The sequence below is a fragment of the Salvelinus alpinus genome, chromosome 7, assembly GCF_045679555.1.
Source record: "Salvelinus alpinus chromosome 7, SLU_Salpinus.1, whole genome shotgun sequence".
Classification (NCBI taxonomy): domain Eukaryota; kingdom Metazoa; phylum Chordata; class Actinopteri; order Salmoniformes; family Salmonidae; genus Salvelinus; species Salvelinus alpinus.
The window spans coordinates 12,486,418-12,507,862 of record NC_092092.1 but is presented as its reverse complement, the minus strand read 5'-3'; the positions used below and the strand labels follow the sequence as shown (position 1 = coordinate 12,507,862).

The window sequence follows — 21,445 nt, the reverse complement described above, 5'->3', positions numbered from 1 at the left end:
TTTTAAAGCTAATTTCCTGCAATTCAATACATTTTGCCACCTTGCTGAGATAAAATTGAGAAAAAATTGCAGTCAGTTTTAAAGCAAATTTCCTGCAATTCTACACATTTTGCCATGGCTTATGTTGTCTGAGTTACTCAAACATTAAAACAAAATCAATGGGGGACCCAGGCCATGACAAAAGCAATCCTTAGATTCTCTATGACTGTCTACCTTTTATTTTGGTGATTTTTTGTTCATAGATGATATTATTTAAAAAATATATAGGTCCATTATCCTTTCTACATACTTTATGTATTAGTCTTTAAAAAAAAATCTGTTTGGACATAGGTGGCCCGAAAAAACACTTAGGCGGCCCAAAACCTTTCTGTGCAGAAAAAACCCTGAATGTTACTTTTCAGCAGGACTGTTGTGGTGACCATATTACCGCCACACTGGTATGAAGGCAGTGAAATTCCATGTGACTGTTAAGTCACGGTAATTAAACTTCTCCAAGCTCTGATGCTGCTGATGGTCATTAGTAGCCTACCAAACTTGCAAACCCTCTAATCACGCTGACATCAATGCAAAAGTAATCGAAAATCGAATCAAACACTGAGAGCCCATGAGCTCATGTTGCACAATATTTCTATAGGCTATGCAATTCCGAGAGAAAACAGAGTGATTGCCTCTATTAAAAAGAGGAGGAGCCCATGAGTTTTCTATAGGCTAGGCCTACTATATTTATTTCTCAACTTTCCTAATATTAAGCACATTGCTTATCTTTACAACAGGAGTATAGCCTACCTGGCTGGCATGAAAATGAACCACAGGGAAAAGCATCCTCCATTCACTATTTAAGTGCATAGATGACATGTCTTTTTTCCCCCTGCCCCTGCTTCGAGACAGGTGCATGATAATGGTCCATTCTAATTCAAAACAAATCTCACACATATATTATTTAGTATATGTAAAGACAAGATTAAATCAAGAACAGTGTGATGGATGACAATATTAGCCTATCACTTGTGAATTATATATTTATCCCTTGTGAATGATGCCCAGCATAAGGCAAGAAACAATGTATTTTTTGTGTGACTTTTTTTAATCATAGTTGCACATCTCATGTAGCCTTGCCTATAGGTCTATATATGTTTTGATAAGGTTTGTAACTAAAGTGGCCAAATAACTTCTTAAAAATGGGTGTAGAGCCTAACTGGCATACATAAGCAGCGCATGAGTTTCAAGTTTGGGGAAGATCATTTTCACCATAAAAATGCACCTTTATAATAAAAGCATTACATGCATAATTGTATTTGCAGTAACTTTTGATAATGTTGTTTACCCGCTAATGGAAAACTGCCGTGTGCGCATTTCTGCGCTTATAATGTGAAGAAATAGCCTAATAGTTTATAAAATGTTAAGCTCAATGTTGTGATCAGTTTGTAGCCTCATAGTGTACATTTTTTTTCTTGAATGTAGTGGTTGTATTAATTTGTAACATTTGTTTCTCGCACAGAATAGAATAGATCAACTTTTGTACAATGGGGGATAGTAGATTGACATAGGCTAGCACTTTTGCTGTTCTTTAGACCTACTCATCTTGTTGGCTGACGAAAAGGATGCGCGCACTTGTAGCCTGTGAGAAAGACCCAATCACGTGATGGAGAGCCATATGAGTGAGAGGTGCTTCAGGGCACGCAGCACACAGCACTCAGGGAGACTTGAACAACGGCCACTGGCCGCAATAGGCATGGGTTTTTTAGGGTGCATTACGGCCACACAAAGGGGATGCCGCAAGGAAATTCGCTTGTCAAATTGTGAATGAGAGACTGATGAAGTGTGTACAGCCTGCCTTTCAACCAACTTTTTAAAATCATCATTAGAGTTGCATCATTCTGCCTTTGAATGTATTAAAAATCAAAACATATAGGCCAACGTTAGTAGAACAACTAAAGTTTGATTAATAACACTAAATTAAGCATATAGGAGTACCTATTTATTTGTTAACCGCTCAACATAGAATAGCCGCATGTGCGCACTCCCTCAAATCGTTTGGAGAAAATATCCTTTCTATTTTATTCAGCTTTGTTCAATTGTATTCTTCATACTATAAAATAATATAAAAGATGCCATGGAATTCTAACCAAATCTTGTCTGCTAAATGAACAAGTGTAGCCTACAACTCAGAGTATGCTATTCTGTTCTTCTGAAATAGATTACATTTTCTTCATGTCATGTTTCTTTAGAAATGTCTAAAATAAATAATGATTGCTGAAATTGCGTGACTGCCACAGTGCTACTCATCACACAGGTGTAGTTCATCGAACCACCTCCGCTACACCACCTTACCTGAAAATATAGTATAGTAGATATTGGATATTGTCCATTGAAGCATGTCTCATGTTACACATAGTGTTGCACCTGTTGACGTGTGTAGCCTGTTGTTGAGAGGATTTATTTTTTTTGTCCAGAGCTAAATATCGGAGATAATAAGTGTTTCTGTTGTATTCTTCTCTGCTACATGATAATGGTTGTACCAGATATTCATCAGGCCAGGAAGATGGATGTGTTCCTGCGCTGTTAAATAAATTATACAGCCATAATGATAGAAGTAGGCACACTGAAATCACACAGGAAATCTGATCAATGATGATGACAAACTCCCTGGATGTCCTTCCTACAGAAAGTAAAACACTTCATGATCGAGTCACTGTCTCTTTTGATATACAATACATGTACTGTATGATATGATATGAATGAATGGGAGGTGAATGGGAGGTAAATGAGACAATACTACCTCTACCTCTCCAATTGTTCAGAAAAGTTATGTTTAGACCAAGATCCCCAAGCAAAGCATAATGCCTGAAATAATTCAATACATTGATTATGCCTCAAAGGCAATCTGTATCATGCCGTCACACAGTAGATGTAAACTCTTAGAAAAAAGGGTTGCAAAAGGGTTCTTCGGCTGTCCCCATAGGGGAACCCTTTTTGGCTCCAGGGAAAACCGTTATTGGTTCCACGTAGAACCCTTTTGGGTTCCATGTAGAACCCTCTGTGGAAATGGTCCTACATGGGACCCAAAAGGGTTCTACCTGGAACCCTATTAGATACTAGATAGCACCTTTTTTTCGAAGAGTGTAGAACATTTTAACGTCGATATGTGAAGTTGCTGAAGTCATTTCACAGCAACTGAAAGCCTGAGTATGTGGATTTGAGGTTAACAATAGTGTTTGCTGAAAGCAGTGACTGAGTGTGCAGACTACACAATTAGGATAATTATTCATTTTGAGAGATTCTTTATCCTCTGGAAAGCTAATAAACGGGAGACCACAATGGACATGTTCACAATTAGATTTTTCCAATAGGAAAAATATGAGGAGCATATGCATAACCATGGTAGCAATTGAAAGGGAACAATTGGAAGATTATGGAAAATTCTCAGAACAAAGGTGAGGACGCAACAGTTCACCTGAAACAAGACCGAATTTAAACATTACACTGTAAATCTTATGTGCATTTTACAGCCATTTGTCGATAACGAAATCTGTAAATACTCTGGATATATTCAGTAACATTACAAGAATTTTCATCCAAAATTTGGGGCAGACACAACAATTACAAGGGCTTGAGCGAGTGGTCTAACAGTAAGCATAAGCTCATTCTGTTCAGAACAATCCAGAACAATCCTGTGTATGATCATTGTAACTGTGCATAAAACATAGTTATCATGAACATTGATTCTGTAAAATACATTAGTTTTATAATATGGAAATGTGAAGTGCACATTTGGGCTAAACGGGTGTGTAGTATGCATGTGAGTTTAAAGGGCTACAGTACTTAGGGAAAGCCAATTGGCTTGTCCCAGTAGTGACCCAGTAGAGTTGTAGTGACATGTTTTGGGGATTTAGAGATATCTATTATTTTGAAAGCTAGAAAGTAAACAAAAGTATTTCATATGTTGTATAAATTTATAAAACAAAGAAGGCTATTTTTTTTCACTAGTATAATGTCTGTCCCTCAGTTTTATGTCATTGGTGTTACCACCTTGAAAATCAGGAAGTACAAAGATATACAAGAACATTTGTCTACTCCCGCTCCTCCTCTCTGGCACTCGTTGTCGCCAGTTTACTCATTATTACGCACACCTGTCACCATCGTTACGCGCACTTGCGCCTTATGAGACTCACCTGGACTCCATCACCTTCCTGATTACCTCCCCTATATCTGTCACTCCCTTTGGTACTTTCCTCAGGGGTTATTGTTTCTGTTTCTGTGTTTCATGTCTGTACACTGCTTGTGTTTGTTTTGTTCCATGTTAGTTTATTTATTATTACATTCACTCCCCGTACTTGCTTCCCGACTCATAGCGTACATGTTACAAGCTTGAACATTCCCTCCAGTGGCAAACTGTTATGGGGGAGGGGTCTTTATTGAATACAATTATTAGCTAATCACACCCTGTTAGTATGTCATAGATTTGAGGATTCCATTGATAATTTGTTGCGTCTAAACTCAAAGTTTCATTGGTGATACTCAATTTAAATGAAGGGAAAAAACATTGTGAACAAAATTATTAATCATATCACTTAAATAATAGATTTTTAAAGGGTTAATGACATTAGATTTGAGCATCTGTGACCTCCATTTAAGAAAATCCTAAATTACCTCAAATGTGTCATTGGTGTTACCATCATTGGTGTTACCATCATTGGTGTTACCATCATTGGTGTTACTACTACTGGTGGCACAATGTTATCATAATGGTAAAAATAATTAAAAGTCATTACGCGGACATATTTAGATGTACCCAATTATACTTTTTTTAAATTGCCATGCCCAAATGCCACCGCAATTCAATAACGACCCGTAGACAATGTTGTCCTAATGGTACTGCATCTATCCCGCACAATAACTTAGCACGTAAATCTGACTGACTAACATAATTCATTGCGGCAAATTGGGTTCATGAAACACCTGAATAATGAGCTAATAAAACCCCCAGAATATTCCTAATTGCAATTCAGAAAGTCAGTTCAGATTTATTTTGATATAACAGACGCTTTTATCCAAAGCGGCTTGCAGTCAGGAGTGCAAAATGTTTTTCACATGGGTGGCCCTTGGAAACAAACCCACCGTCCTGGTATTGCATGCGCCATGCGCTAGCAACTGAGCCGTAAAGGACCACACAGGACCATCATTGGTCAACAACAGCTCCCTTTGCCAAATTTATGCAAGGTTGTTTCATACACACAGAGTGGGATCATACTTGTAAATAATGGCATTCTAATGGTGCTGCATATCTACCCCACCCAACAGCTTAGCACCTACATCTGATTGACAAACATAAGTAATGCTGGATGACCCTTTTTCATTACATTTTAATGTTATTGAATTCTAATTTGGATAGATTGTTATTGCCTGTAGATCAAAAGAGTCCGGTGGACATAGTATATCAATGTTTGATTTCTAACTTCAGTCTATTTAATATATCTGTCATAAATAAAAAAACAGTCATAAACTGTAACTAGGCAAGTCAGTTAAGAACAAATTCTTACTTGACAACCTACCGGAGAACAGTGGGTTAACTGCCTTGTTCAGGGGCAGAACGACAGATGTTTACCTTGTCAGCTCGGGGATTTGATCCAGCAACACTTTTGGTTACTGTCCCAACGCTCTAACCGCTAGGCTATATTTATATTTATTTAAGTGTTGTGATGTATTCATATCAGAGCAGGTATAATTTACAATTAAATCCGATCTAATATTGGCACTTACTTTAAATGGTATATAATCTATGCTTATAAATCTGCATACCTCTACCTACTTGCAAGGTAAATAAAATGGCCTGTTGAATGATAATGCTTTTTGTAAGACAATGGACATATCAGGAGTTATATCTGAATAGGAGGGATGGAGGGAGGAAGGGAGAGAGGTAACGCACACATAAGACACATTTCCCACCCACAATAATGTCAAATGAATTATGCAGTATCTTGTTAATGTTGTACAAAACTATTGCACGCACAGGTACAGTAATTCACTCAAGTCACCTTATTGGGGTCACTGACTTTCCTTTCACTGTATACTTTGGCATATTCATTTTGACCATGAATTGCTTCATTTTTGGTTGGGTTCTATGTTTTAGTGTGGACTCTTTTGTGAGAGAATAAAAACGTATGCGTCAAATTGGCTGACTGCTGTTTGACTTGTTCTGGCTGTGTTTGATGCATTGAGGCTGGTCGGATACCATTCCCTTGGGGTCAACTACATCGATTCAGTAACATGCACAAAGACGTAGCACCATAATAAGAAATGACCTCCAATAGGTAGGAGGCATCAGAAGGAAGATAGAACACTTTAATATGCAGCACAGTGGAACAGTAAGGTGAACCCTGTCGTCTGAAAGAGATATTAGGTTATACATATTCATGATGGGGAAAGAGACGCTTAGTCAGACACTCACACACATGCCAAATGAGTCACAGTTTTCCCAGTGAACATAGTTAGGATGCTTCAAGTGAGAAGAACTGTCAAAGACACAACGTGTATCCCTTCTGACTGGTTACAGATTAGTGTGTCCAACTGTCAAGCACTGTTTTCTAATGCACATGTCAGTACTATGTCCTCAGTTCTACATTCTAATTGTTAAGAGGAAAATGGTAGATTGGAAACTGAGTAACTATCTGGCCTTTTGTCTGGTTTGGTGATTGGTCTTATTATCAACAAAGATTGTCATGTTAATGCAGATTTTTTTTCACGTTTGACACATGTAACTGCTGCATATGACCTTGTTTTACAAAAATATCAGTGCAAGGCTTATTTGTTTGTTGCTTTCACATTGTGCTTTAAAAAAGGAATAGATAGGCTACAATACTGTACATTCAGAACTAATCCACGTTAGCACAATATATTATGATTGATATCGCAATGGTTGTTGGTAAAGTTGTTTTCTATAAAATCATTATGACTCAAGAGAGTGGGTGTCCTTGTGTTTATCGTTGTTAAATTCATAAGCTCTTATTCAATGTTTGTTCAATTCAATGGCTCATATTCAATGGTTGTTCAATTCAATGGCTCATATTCAATGGTTGTTCAATTCAATGGCTCATATTCAATGGTTGTTCAATTCAATGGCTCATATTCAATGGTTGTTCAATTCAATGGCTCATATTCAATGGTTGTTCAATTCAATGGCTCATATTCAATGGTTGTTCAATTCAATGGCTCATATTCAATGGTTGTTCAATTCAATGGCTCATATTCAATGGATGTTCCAATCAATGGCTCATTGGCAGTTAAAAGCTGTCTTTTTTTTTGGTGACTAACTTTTTATTTAGATTTGTAATTTTTCTTTTTCAGAGGGGATTACAGGTACATATCCTCCTAAATCATGCTTTCCACCCCACATATCCCCCCTTCCCATCCCAACCAGCAAGAGAACTCAAACCTTTCCAACTTCTGTATTCACAAAGAGCCACAGCAGGGTATATAGATCGTCCTTGCCCTCTTGCCGTCTAAGCATGCTTTTTCAAAGATTTCAATAGTTTGATTTCTGTGTGAGACCTTCCTGCTAGCGGGCTGGGGTCACCTGGCTACTTTACTGCATCCTCCGGAGAAGGCAGGTGTCACCGAGCCAGCCACAGCATACGCAGTCAGCAGATGTTAGGGATTAAAGGGACTAGAGAGGTCTTGGAGCAGTTCACCTGGGCGGTCAGTAAGGAGTCTGAGGGGTACAGAGTGGCAGGTGTATGAGTAAGCGTTCCGATTTCACTTAGCAGTGGGTTGCTACATTCAAATCACTATTCTCCCTGTTCAAGGCTTTTCAACTAGGCCTCTGTACGTGTGTGCAAGTGGAGAGGAGGGGATTTAAAAACAATTAAAATAAATCTGGATACCTGAGGACAATTTCATTTTTGTGGAAAGGATCCTATGTGAGTCCCTGGCACAATAAAACTTTCACAGTGTTTAGAAATAATGCTATGGACAAGTCTCACTCCAAAGTAGGAAAGATCTCTAAACCCTATTCAGTTTGATATCCAAAGGCAGTTTATAATTGTGGTGTTTGCTGGAGCCTCAACACTCCTACAACCTGACAGTAGCTTCACTGAATCAAATTCACAACATCATTATTAAGTGGCGTTTTCAAAGCGGCATCCACTGGAAGTGTCTCATTTTGAGTTCAGTTTAGCTCCTTTATGTGAGACTCAGTTGAAAGAAATGAGATTATGGGAACAAGACAGCACCGGCAGTGTGTTCCAATCCAAAGAATCTCAAAGGGATTCTGTCATGTTTGAAAGAACTATGCAGTTCAATCTGCTGAAAACCTCCCTGAATCAAGCAAGTTACTGGGACTTTTCTGTCAGTCTGGGAAACTCACTATATGCAATGTCGGATAAATGCGTTCAACTAAATCCTAAGTATTACCTACTTTAAATCCACCCTGAATCTAGCCCTTGGTATCTAGATGTAAAGCAACGTCAGTATTTTTCAGAGGGCATTGATGACTGTAAAGAATCAAGGACTGAGGCCAAATGTAAGGATCATTAAGCCAAGATGTTTACTATGCAGGGAAGACATCAAGGAAACCCAACTTCCTTGGGACCAGTAGCTGGAAACAAATTTAACCATAATGAGTTGATTACTTTACAGCCAGACTCTTGAAATTCCATGTGGTTCCTTCTTCACACAGGGAACTGCATAGCCTGAACTAGAGCCAACATTCCAGACTTTGTAAGCTTAGCTTGGCTGTCTCTATGGAGACACAATGTACAACACTCCCCAAAATACTGTTACACTCGCTAACAGTTACGGCCACAAGAGGCGCAATTCAATCAAACTTGTTTTGCAGTATGTATGCAGTACCGTGCCCCATGGTCAAACAAAATTACAGTTTGAGAACACAACTAGACACAGGTACTTCTACTTTGTGTGTGTGCTGTGGGCACAGGTAGATTGTGAACATTGGTACGGCATAGCATGAGAGAGGCATTGACTGAATCCACCCCACATGGTCATACAGTACGTGCTCCAGTATGTATTCCTCTCATGACCATTGTTGTACCCTTACAAGCTGGTAGCCTAGTGGTTAAGAGCACTGGACAAGTAACCAAAAAGTTGCTGGTTTGAATCCCAGAGCAGACTAGTTGAAAATATCTGTCACTGTGCCTTGAACAAGGTGCTTAACCCTAATTGCTACTGTAAGTCACTCTGGATAAGAGTGTCTGCTAAATGACTAAGCAATACGCTATTTTACATTGCTTTCACTATTCATTCTTACATGGATATCATAACTATCATCCTACACAGAGGCTTAAGGCCTGAATGGAATGTAGAATGGGAGCAGCTTTCTGTTGGAGATTCCTGGAGTTCATTGAAATGGAACAAAGCCTTTCAGGTTTGTCTGTAACTGAGACAAACGCAGCAACACACACACAACCAGCCAACAGCCTCCTGCTGTGAAGCCCTGCCAACAGAATGCACTTTACCCTCATCTTACTCACAGCTTTGTTTGTCATAATGGTGTATAAATAGATGGAGCTGAATCGCTCTGGATCAGAACTGTTGAGGAGGAAATGAGGGGGGGGGGGGGGGGGGGGGGCTCTCCAAGTGAGAGATCACCTCCACCCCCTGCTGCCTGTCTTCCTATCTCTCCCATGCCCAGGTCTCTCTAGTATTGTTCTACAAGAGTGGCGCAGGTTCATAATTCTTAATTCTGCAGAGCATTAATTTGCCAGTGACAGAGGGGGATCCCCATAGAGGACAGGTGACAGCTTCATTTCCAGCTCCTTAATGTTTCCTGGATGTATGCCTTTCAGTCAACTCTCCCAAGTGCTATAAATACAAATATCATTGTTCGGCACAGTGGTTCTCCAACTCATGCCTGTTTCGTATGCTAAACCTGACAGCTCATGTCAACTACTCCTCTCACCATTCAGGCACTATAAATAACTTTGATGATGATGATCAGCCTCAAGTTATGCTTAGGGACTGAATTATCCTGGTTACGCTGTAACAGACCTGGCTTCATATCATTTTACAAATACATTAACTGCATTAGATTGAGCCTGCCTGGCACACTACTTACCTGGAACACTATTGAGCTTGTCTGGCACATTAAAGGTGCTATCTAAAACCCTTTGAAGAACCCTTTTTGTTTCCAGGTAGAACCCATTTGGTTTACATGTAGAATCTTTTCCACATAGGGTTCAACTTGGAACTCAAAAGGGTTCTCCTATGGGGAGAGATGAAAAACAATTATTTCTAACAGTGTAGAACCAATGAAACAGTACAATAAGAAAACAAATAAGCTAGCATATGAAACCGGATCTTCTCTGTCAATGACAAGGATGTTGAGGAACCTTTCTGTTGAAGTTCTGTTTGCATATCTAATCAATTATTCTTGAATACCTTTTCCTACAGAAATTGAAAAGTATGAGGGGGATGAGTTGAGAAAAGACGGTGACGTCAAGAAATACCTTGATGTCATCAGTAACAAAAACATCAAGCTCTCGGAAAGAGTACTCATCCCAGTTCAACAGTACCCAAAGGTAAGACAACCACACCTGCACTGTTTTGTTTCATCTTTTTATTTATTCATCAAATTAAAACAGCCAACAAAGAAGGAATACCAATGCTTTAAAGAAACACCAAATGCATATTTGTTAGAAACTCTATACAACATCAACATGGGGTCTTGGCAGTGGAAAGACACAGATGGAATTGGGACCATATTGGCCATCTTGAGGGCTAAGAATAAATAATTACTGATGCCATGTTGTGGTCCCTACATCTGTGCATCTGGCTGTGCTGTGGGATTGACTGGCCAGTGTGTGTGTGTGTGTGTGTGTGTGTGTGTGTGTGTGTGTGTGTGTGTGTGTGTGTGTGTGTGTGTGTGTGTGTGTGTGTGTGTGTGTGTGTGTGTGTGTGTGTGTGTGTGTGTGTGTGTGTGTGTGTGTGTGTGTGTGTGTGTGTGTGTGTGTGTTGATGATCACATTGCAGTCTTCTGTCAGGAGGAGTGGGACAGTGTGGGGAAAGCTCCAGGGTCTGATCCACCGTGTCTAGCCGCAGATGGTGGGTGTGTTAGGCACGGCGAGAGGAGCATATGATTGCAGCTGACTCATATGGGATCAGGGTGGGTCCTGCCTGCATCCTCCTCGCTGTGTCTGTGCTGGAAAATAGAGCTCACTGACTGGGAGACATGCTGAGGCTATTCATTCATGAGTCATCATCATGTTTGTTTGTCGCTTATTGTGTGCTCACCCACAGCCATTATTAGTATGCCACTGAAAGGCATCTCTTCAGAGATAATGTTGAGAATTGATGTATCTGAGTCAGGGCCGGCTCTAGCCTTTTGGGAGCCCTAAGCAAAATTTGGCTGTGGGGCCCAAACAGTAGGCAAAATAAGGCAAAATAAATGTGTGGACCCCTTTTGACTGAAAATGCATGTTTTAAAGTACCTTCCCTACAATTCTACACATTTTGCCATGCTTGGTGTGGGAAAATGTTGCAATTTTAAAGCATGTTTTCTGACCGCTTATGTCACTTATGGGCTTATGCCCTGATTAAAGTTATGGTTTTAACCCCTTGACATGCATTTATTGTGTATTCAGCTGTACATTTATTGGGTAGAATGTCTGTGCTATGGTCTTTCAGAAACACTCAAACCTTAGTGTTAATTGGGAAACAAAGTAGAAGGAAAGTCAAACCCTGAAAATTGTGATGGCAGTCTGAAGTAAATAGGGATTTTTTTATTTAAAAAAACATTGTTCTATTTTAAAATAAAATGTTTGTTCTGATGTGCCACTTTGAGTCTCTGACAAAGAGATATCAGTGTAGTTACAAAGCGCCATGATGTTTAAAACATTACAATCCCACCCTATTTTTCATCTGTAGATCAGCTCACCGGAATTTGCTGAAATAAGGCCATAGGATTTATTTATTAGGATCTTAATTCGATCACTCATTTGTTGCTGACTTGTAGTGCATTTGAGTTTTAATAGGGCTTCTAAAGTTTGTAATTTTCACATTTTTAATGTCAGACTTGATTTGCCCTAATTATTATGACATAATAATTCACATTTCATGTTGCTGCAGGATTATTTAAAAATGTACTCAAATTAAGAACCTACATGTGTATTATTTTGTGAAATTCATAGATTTGTGTCATGGCAACTGTACATGCTGCACAATATCAATATTCTAGCTTTTTTAATTTATCCTTTGTTTAACTACGCAAGTCAGTTTTAAGAACAAATTCTTATTTACAATGATGGCCTACACCAGCCAAACCCGGACGACACTGGGCCAATTGTGCACCGCCCTACGGGACACCCAATCACAGCCGTTTGTAATACAGCCAGGATTTGAACCAAGGTGTCTATAGTGACACCTCAAGAACTGAGATGCAGTTCCTTAGACCCCTGTGCCTCTCAGGAGCCCTTACATCAGCTTACATCCGCTTACATCAATGCACTTTCTACAGATACTAAGCAGTACATTTTTTGAAAACAGTTGAAAATAGTAAGCATTATAGTTAAGTAGTTACTGATCTTGATACATGCTTTTACTCTTCCAATATAGAATGAAGGAAGAGGGGCTCAATGGTCACAGATTGGAAATATAATTGATGCTATGAAACATTTTGACCATATCTTTGAAGGACACCAAGACCAAACGCCTTTCCTTTCATACTTTGTCTGCCACCTGTGACCTGTGACTAAGGGGCCCTCATTCAACCAACTTCTGGGAACTACTGTAGCTGCTGGCAACCAAGATCTTAACCGACTGAAATGAGATTGAGAGTTTGCATTGTGGGTTATCATTCTGTTGCATGTCTTGAAGGTAACTGTACTGAGAATTTTAAATGTAACATTTATTTAACTAGGCAAGTCAATGATTGATGTTTGCAAGACTTTTCCCTAAATTGAACAAAGTCTGCATGGTGATTAAGGAGGAATAAATTACAACTTGTCCTTTATCATGTTGTATTTATCAAATGATAACAAAAAAATTGTATATCAACCCATTTTAGTTACCACAAGTCGTTGAGAGATCTGTTGCCCTAAGCGTATGCACCTGGGCCCAGTTTTTCTAAAGTTATTTATCTGGATTTCGCCTATCGGATAGGGTTAAATGCATAGAAATCAGTGGTGGTAAGAGCCATTTAAGATGAGGTAGGACCATTTTATTGTTTTCATGAGCATGGCCTTATTTCTTTTTCATTCATATTCCATTCACCCAGTTCAATGTAACAGTCAGAGGTTTAGGCTTCATGATACTCAAATTTTCCCTATACCCATCATGAGGATGCTACAACCTAGCCTACCAATTAAAGGTTACAACATAGGTGTACAAGGTCAAGAGAAACATTTGAGGTGACAGACAGTGACACATGGACAGACAGTGACACATTCAATACCACCTTACACACTCTTTCCTGCATCTAGCTGATCTAGGACGTGAGGCCTGATCACCGACAACGATGAGACAGCCTATAGGGAGAAGGTCAGAGACCTGGCAGTGTGGTGCCAGGACAACAACCTCTCCCTCAACATGAGATAGACAAAGGAGCTGATCGCAGACTACAGGAAAAGGAGGGCCGAACACGCCCCCATTCACATCGACGGGGCTGTAGTTCAGCGGGTCAAAAGTTCTAGGTTCCCTGGTGTCCACATCACCAACAAACTATCATGCTCCAAACATACTAAGACATTTGTGAAGAGGGCACGACAATGCCTATTCGCCGTCAGGAGATTTGGCATGGATCCCCAGATCCTCAAAGTTCTACAGCTGCACCATCGAGAGCATCCTGGCCGGTTGCATCACCGCCTGGTATGGTAACTGCTTGGCTTCCAACAGTAAGACGCTACAGAGGGTAGTGCGTATCGCCCAATACATCACTGCGGCCAAGATTCCTGCCACCAAAGATCTATATAGGAATCGGTGTCAGAGAAAGGCCTAAAAAATGGTCAAAGACTCCAGTCACACAAGTCATTGACTGTTCTCTCTGCTACTGGATGGCAAGCGGTACCGGAGCACCAAATATAGGTCCTTGACTAACCTGTACCCCTGCACATTGACTCAGTACCGGTACCCCCTGTATATATCCTCGTTATTGTTAATTTATTGTGAAACTTTTTATTAAATTTTTTAATTTTGTTTATTTAGTCAATATTTTCTTAACTCTATTTCTTGAACAACATTGTTGGATAACGTTAGGATGCATATGCCGGGTCAAAATGATCCGACAATGTAATATCTGTGCTTTATTTATAAAATATTATCCATCTTGTGGAACATAATTATTTTGCGTGATGATTTGGACCTTTCAATAATTATTCTATTGTTTTAAAGTTTTTAGTCGCTATTCAACAGTTTGATACATATTTCAATGATAACATATTATGAAATGTAATAACAGCTATTGAAAATATTATCTTACAATAAATCTTACAATCAAAGTTTCACATTCAACCTTTTAGTGTGAAGAACAAAATAAAATCACCTGAAGCATGTTTTATAATATTTCAAAACATTCATTTGAAAATCCAATGATCTTCAATATAAACGACAACACTAACCATTGTGAATTTACAAAACATGAGAACTAAAAGGCACAAAGTGTGCATGTGTGTGATGCTTACTTATGCTGTCTTAGCCCATGCATTTGTTACAAACCACAAGCATGTGACTGTGCTCTTTGCAGACGGGTGTGTTGCACTGAGAACACCAGCAGCTGACTTTTCTATCCTTTTCACTTTGGCAGAGCTGGCACCTCTTCCTCTTCTGTCCCTGGCTGCTCTGAGGGGTGGTGGCATGGCTCTCTTTCATCACCCCACATCTTCCATCTCTTCTTCTGTGGAGATGGGAGAATCTTCCAGAAGGACAACCATCTCTGCCGCACTCTAACAATCAGGCCTTTATGGTAGAGTGGCCAGACGAAAGCCACTCCTCAGTAAAAGGCACGTGACAACCCGCTTGGAGTTTGACAAAAGGCACCTAAATTACTCTTAGACCACGAGAAACAAGATTCTCTGGTCTGAAGAAACCAAGTTTGAACTCTTTGGACGGAATGCCAAGCGTCACGTCTGGAGGAAAGCTGCTCATCCACTGTGACGCAGTGGATGACATGGTGGCCTTATACATTGGATTCTGCAGTGGATCCAAAAATAGCTCCCGTGTGGAGACATCCCACCTTTTCTTCATGCCGGCGAGGAGGTTAAACCAATGAAGTCCTTGAGTTCCTCTTTGTTGACCTCTCTCCACTCTGTCCCTTTTGCTGTCGCTATTCTCCGTCCTTCTAAATATGAACACTTCAGGACCTCCTCAATGATGATGTCACTAACGAACAGCTCCCAGACTACTTTTGGTGACACAACTGTTGACCCCGGCACAGGCCCTGGGCAGCTCCTCAGAATGTTATGGCTTCTACTCCTGCCTTTAGTGTGGGGGGGGGGGGGTCACTCGTAAGACCCTTTTTACTCACTCTCCATCTGTAGAATCATCTGGGACAGCTGGACTGCCAGGTGCATCCACAACTCCAACTTCACTCACAGACACATCGTCTGTGTCATCTGAATTGGATACCTCAGAGTTAGAGGCACCAACGGCTTCCTCATCCAGCATCTGTAAAACCATTTTGGTTGTATATCTGGCAGCATTCTTATGAGCATCCTTATGAAACTCCTCAATGAGTTAAAAAGGAGAAATGAAAACGGTGATTAATAAACATTAAAAACAAGATATTTAATAAATATGTTATTCATTGCTTTGATTTTATTGTTGCAGTGCAGTGAATTCCATAGGAAATACATACCAGTCATATTTGACCCACATATCAAACTTGGGGTAGTGATGCAAAAACTATTTTTACTTAAAAAATTAGAAATTAAAAAACAGAACTAGGATGTTAGAACATTAAAGACACATTATTTAAGAATTCCTGGAATATTAGATGATACAAATTTTTGAGGTGATCAATACAGCAGAACAACATTAGGATGGGTCATTTTGACCAGCATATGCATCCTAGGGTTAAGGGCTTGTAAGTAAGCATTTCACCGTAATTGTATTCGGCGCATGTGACAAGTCAATTCTGATTTGATTTGATTTTGATCATTAGTCCAACAGTTGCAAACGAACGTTACTATTGGAAAAATTCCGGTATTTTCATGTTCCGTTTACTTCCGTTTAAGACATTATTTTCAACAGAATCTGCAGAATGAATAAACCCCTGATCACGCGTCAACACAGTTACTTTCATAGCAGCCACGTTGTATTCCTTCTCGCATCTATGCACTCTCTTTGTCTTACAAGCATTGTAATTTTGAATTCCGTAAAGTGAGTGTGAAAGGGGTGGGAAAAGTATTGTTGTCTATTAACAATGACAAGCCACCGGGGTCTAACAACTTGGATGGAAAATTCATGAGGATAATAGCGGACGATATTGCCACTCCTATTTGCCATATTTTCAATTTAAGCCTTCTAGAAAGTGTGTGGCCCCAGGCTTGGAGGGAAGCAAAAGTCATTCCGCTACCTAAGAATAGTAAAGCCCCCTTTACTGGCTCAAATAGCCGACAAATCAGACTGTTACCAACCCTTAGTAAACTTTTGAAAAAAATGGTGTTTGATCAGATACAATCCTATTTTACAGTAAACAAATTGACAACAGACTTTCAGCACGCTTATAGTGAAGGACAGCACTTACACAAATTACTGATGATTGGCTGAGATAAATTGATAATAAAAAGATTGTGGGTGGCTGTTTTGTTAGACTTCACTGCGGCTTTGACATTATCGATCAAAGTCTGCTGCTGGAAAAACATATGTGATATTGTGGATAGAGAGTTACCTGCCTAACAGAACACAGTGTTCTTTAATGGAAGCCTCTCCAACGAGGCAGGTCCTACAGGTCCTAGTTTTGTCGCACCTGGACTACTGTTCAGTCTTGTGGTCAGGTGCTACAGAAAGGGACTTAGGAAAATTGCAATTGGCTCAGAACAGAGCAGCACGGCTGGCCCTTGGATGTTCACAGAGAGCTAATATGCACGTCAAATGGCTACCCGGACTATTTGCATTGTGTTCCCCCCCCCCCCAACCCCTCTTTTACGCTGCTTCTACTCTCTGTTTATCATATATGCACAGTCACTTTAACTATACATTCATGTACATATGTACATACTACCTCAATTGGCCCGACCAACCACATTGGCTAACCGGGCTATCTGCATTGTGTCCCGCCACCCGCCACCCGCCAACCCCTCTTTACGCTACTGCTACTCTCTGTTCATCATATATGCATAGTCACTGTAATCATATCTACATGTACATACTACCTCAATCAGCCTGACTAACCGGTGTCTGTATGTAGCCTCGCTACTTTTATAGCCTCGCTACTGTATGTAGCCTCGCTACTGTTTTTCACTGTCTTTTTACTGTTGTTTTTATTTCTTTACTTACCTATTGTTCACCTAATACCTTTTTTGCACTATTGGTTAGAGCCTGTAAGTAAGCATTTCACTGTAAGGTCTACACCTTTTGTATTCGGCGCACGTAACAAATAAACTTTGATTTGATTTGATCCCTCCTGGCTCAAAGTGGAGCAGAGATTGACTTCATCACTACTTGTATTTGTGAGAGGTATTAACATTTTGAATGCACCGAGCTGTCTGTTTGAACTACTGCCGCACACCCATACATACCCCACAAGACATGCCACCAGAGGTCTCTTCACAGTCCCCAAGTCCAGAACAGACTATGGGAGGCACACAGTACTACATAGAGCAATGACTACATGGAACTCTATTCCACATCAAGTAACTGATTTTTTTAAACGGATAAAAATACACCTTATGGAACAGTGGGGACTGTGAAGCAACACAAACATAGGCACAGACACATGCATACACACACACACAATAACATATGCACTATACACACACGTACAAATGGATTTTGTATTGTAGATATGTGGTAATGGTAGAGTAGGGGCCTGAGGGAACACAGTGTGTTGTGAACTCTGTGTATGTGTTGTAATGTTTTAAAAATGGTATAACTGTAATAATTTTGCTGGACCCCAGGAAGAGTAGCTGCTGCCTTGGTAGCAGCTAATGGGGATCCATAATAAATACAAATACAAATACCTTTTCCCTTCGCTTGTGGACTTCAATGTACAACACATCAGCTGTATGTGACCAGGCGAAAAAACCTTTCCAAGCCAAATCATATCAATACGGCTACACACAGCCCACATTGTTGTCACCACATTAGCTAAATTAACATCATAGTCAACATAGGTAATAGAAGTAACACTTTAGTAAACCCACTACAATCATGCAGTAATGTTACAGTGTAGAGTCAGTAAACAGTTAAGCAGTTTAGCACTTACACAGGTGGGCCACGGTGGCAATAAATTAATAAAAACAAAATCTTACCTTGACTTGGAAGAGTTCCAGTGTTGTGTTGGATAGTCATAGCCAGCTAGCTAGCATAGCATCCCTCTGTTTGAGCAGGATGTTTGAGTAGGCTAAACTAGCTAGCTGCATTTGCTAGCTATGTAAGTGAAACTGAAAGTGAAAAACATTACGAAATCTCTCTTTCTCTCTATTTCTCTCTTGCTTCGCCGTCATTTTATTTTGTTCAAAACTGTTGTCTTCCTCTCTCTTTGAGTCAACTACTCACCCCATGTTATGCACTGCAGTGCTAGCTAGCTGTAGCTGATGCTGCAAGAGCTCTGATAGGTTGGAGGACATCCTCCGGAACTTGTCATTATTTCTTTTTTAAGTCTATTGAAGGGGGTGAGAAGCATGGGCATCCTAGGTTTTGTATTGAAGTCAGTGATCCTTAGAGGGAGACGGAAGTTAGCTGTCCTCCAGCTACACCATGGTGCCACCCTACAGAGTGCTGTTGAGGCTACTGTAGACCTTCATTGCAAAATAGTGTGTTTTAATCAAATATTTGGTCAAATCTGATAACATTTATAATAGTTTTATCTAAAAAGGATAACTTTAAATGTTTTACAATTTTCTTTTAATGAAATTCACTGAGGAGGATGGTCCTCCACTGATGGAAATAGCATCAATAGTACGGACAAATCATTGACTTCAATTGAGACTCCTGTTCTAGCAAAATCCGTAAAGATAACTTTAGAAAAACTAGGCCCAGGTGATTTATGTTCAATTATACTGACTAACTGGAGCCAAAAATGATATTCCAAAACCATTGCCTCAATAATGTCAAAACCACATAGTGTATCTCATTTAATATTGTAACACTTTCTGGGCCTGTCTGGGATAGATAGTAGTAGTGTTAGCATCTGGCTCATCTGTATTAGACACGGTGTCCTGCTATCCAAATCACTGGACCAGCTATTCAATTACCACACAGTTCACCTCTCTAATAGGGGAAACATTTATCAGTCTAAAGAATGGGAATATCATGCAGTAATAAAATGCTTTCTGGAGGAAAAGAGTGAGTGTCGATAGTCTTGACAATTAAAGTTGCTGGTGAAATATATTGAAATGTTTGGCTTAGGTTTTGAATAACGTGAAAACGTGCAGGGTCTAAATTAATCTGTTCAATCAGATCTGTGGAGTTGACAGTTGGGGCAGCTCACTAGGAGAGCTGTGTACTATCTTGACAGGGTGGCTCCTGCAGAGAAGAGGTAACACTGTAGGACAGACCTGGCTCAGTGCTGCTGCTGGGGTCATGCCCTCTTCTAAATAATTGGTGCCGCGAGACAGACAGGTGCTGAGGTGAAGAGGGGGAGGGCGAGACCCAGAGACAGCCAAGTGACCATCAAACACACACACACACACACACATGCATGCAAGAACACACACACATGCAGACACGCATACACACACACGGTAAGGTTTATTTTTGCTGCATCGTAAGTGTCATCTTTTGACACACTCAACAGCTGCTGGTTAATATTGTCCCTTCTTGCTTCCATCCTTGTGATAGTGCTTGAGTATTCATTGGAACGCTTTAAGGAGAGGCTTGACTGCAAATACTGTTATTAAAGAGCAGGATTGGGGATCTATTTAAACATAATGCGAATACAGTAGATGGTTAAGGGGCCTTTTCGAAGTTACTTAGAATGTAATTGGTCAATGTATACAACATATGAATGGCCTTTTACACCATGGGTTGATTTGCTTGGTGTGAAACCTTACAGTAACACAGTCATGACTTAGTATAGATGCAGTTTTTCTCATCTTCGGGTTGATCATCTGTGAGAAAGTACATTTTGGCTTGCTCAGGATCTCTCTGTATTTAAACGAGTCTCAAATCTCTAAGAGCGGGAGCCAAGCTGCCCTGTCTCTCAGGAAGTGTAAAATAGAGCTGGCTCTGGAGCAGGCTCTCTGGTTCTGCAGTCGGGGACTCAGGCAGAGCTCCAGTTGCATGGGGCCACTTCCTTTGATGTCCTCATTAAAGTAGGTTGATTTTAATTTGTGCATTTGCATAAAGTAGTGCAGGCTGTTCCTGTTTGGGACCCCATCTGAGATGTGCCAAACTGATCAGCTCCCCCACACAGTACTGTATTTCTAGACAGCTGTTTCCACTGAGACATCTTGACTAATTAAAGTAAAAAAGTCAGCTCTTTAGTTTTGTCCTTTCATTCAGATTATATTACATAAAGGTGAAAAACACAGCTTTAACTTAAAGCATGTATACTCTTCACAAGCCATATTTATATACATTGACAAAAGTAGACTACATGAAAAGTGCAATACTGTTCATTTAACAGTGTGTTAGTGTGGGTTTTCAGTGAATTCATGTAAGTCACAAAGCTCATACTCATTTCCTGCAACAAAAGAGCGATCAAATTAAGATCCGACACCTGTACATTGGAATCTCTGGAAAATAAGTTGGGGTCAGATAGGCAAGACATTGATGAGCTGTTCACTAAATACCAGACTGTCTCGAGTTACAGTAGAAAAGGAAATCCTTTTGAGAATTATAAGTATTCCAATCATCTTGGCCAATGCAGCGGATTTACACTCAGAATGAGATAATACAGAATGAACTGCCTGTCCTTACCTCACTCTAAAGTAATCTAAACAGAAGCCCAAAGGAGGAATATGAAAAGCCATTCAATACTATACAGTAGCACAATAACAAATGACTGCCTCCCATTCACCGACCACATTAGAAGATCAGATGTGACTTCTTTGTTAACATCCCTATTTAACAGCAGGTAGTGTAAGGCTACTATTGAATGTTTTTTGCAGCAGTCTATTTTTCTAAGAATCCCCAAGAAGAATTGTAAGAATTTCTAATAATTTTTGGTATGCCACTACCAGACTCTGCTGGCTACCACTGGAGGAGATGGTCCCTGCTGACACAGGCTCCTAAGGCCTCAGAGGCCTTCAAGCAGAGATATAAGTCAAGGTGAAAGATTTCCCTTAGAGCAGAGATATAAGCTTTCCCTTAGACTGAAACTGGGGCTGAGAAACGA

General features: G+C 40.0%; 1 protein-coding gene across 7 annotated transcripts in view; it reads left to right on the top strand.

Moving 5' to 3' along the window:
* The window catches only part of LOC139580471 (KH domain-containing, RNA-binding, signal transduction-associated protein 2-like), a 126,934-nt gene that overhangs the window by 12,607 nt on the left and 92,882 nt on the right, over positions 1-21,445 (top strand). For all 7 annotated transcript variants that reach the window (XR_011676046.1, XR_011676045.1, XR_011676043.1 and 4 more), the window contains exon 2: positions 10,405-10,532. Coding sequence is in view for 2 of the 7 variants with exons in the window: in XM_071409205.1 (XP_071265306.1) it covers positions 10,405-10,532 (128 nt within the window). In the remaining 5 variants the exon portion in view is untranslated. The remainder of the gene's footprint in view (positions 1-10,404; positions 10,533-21,445) is intronic.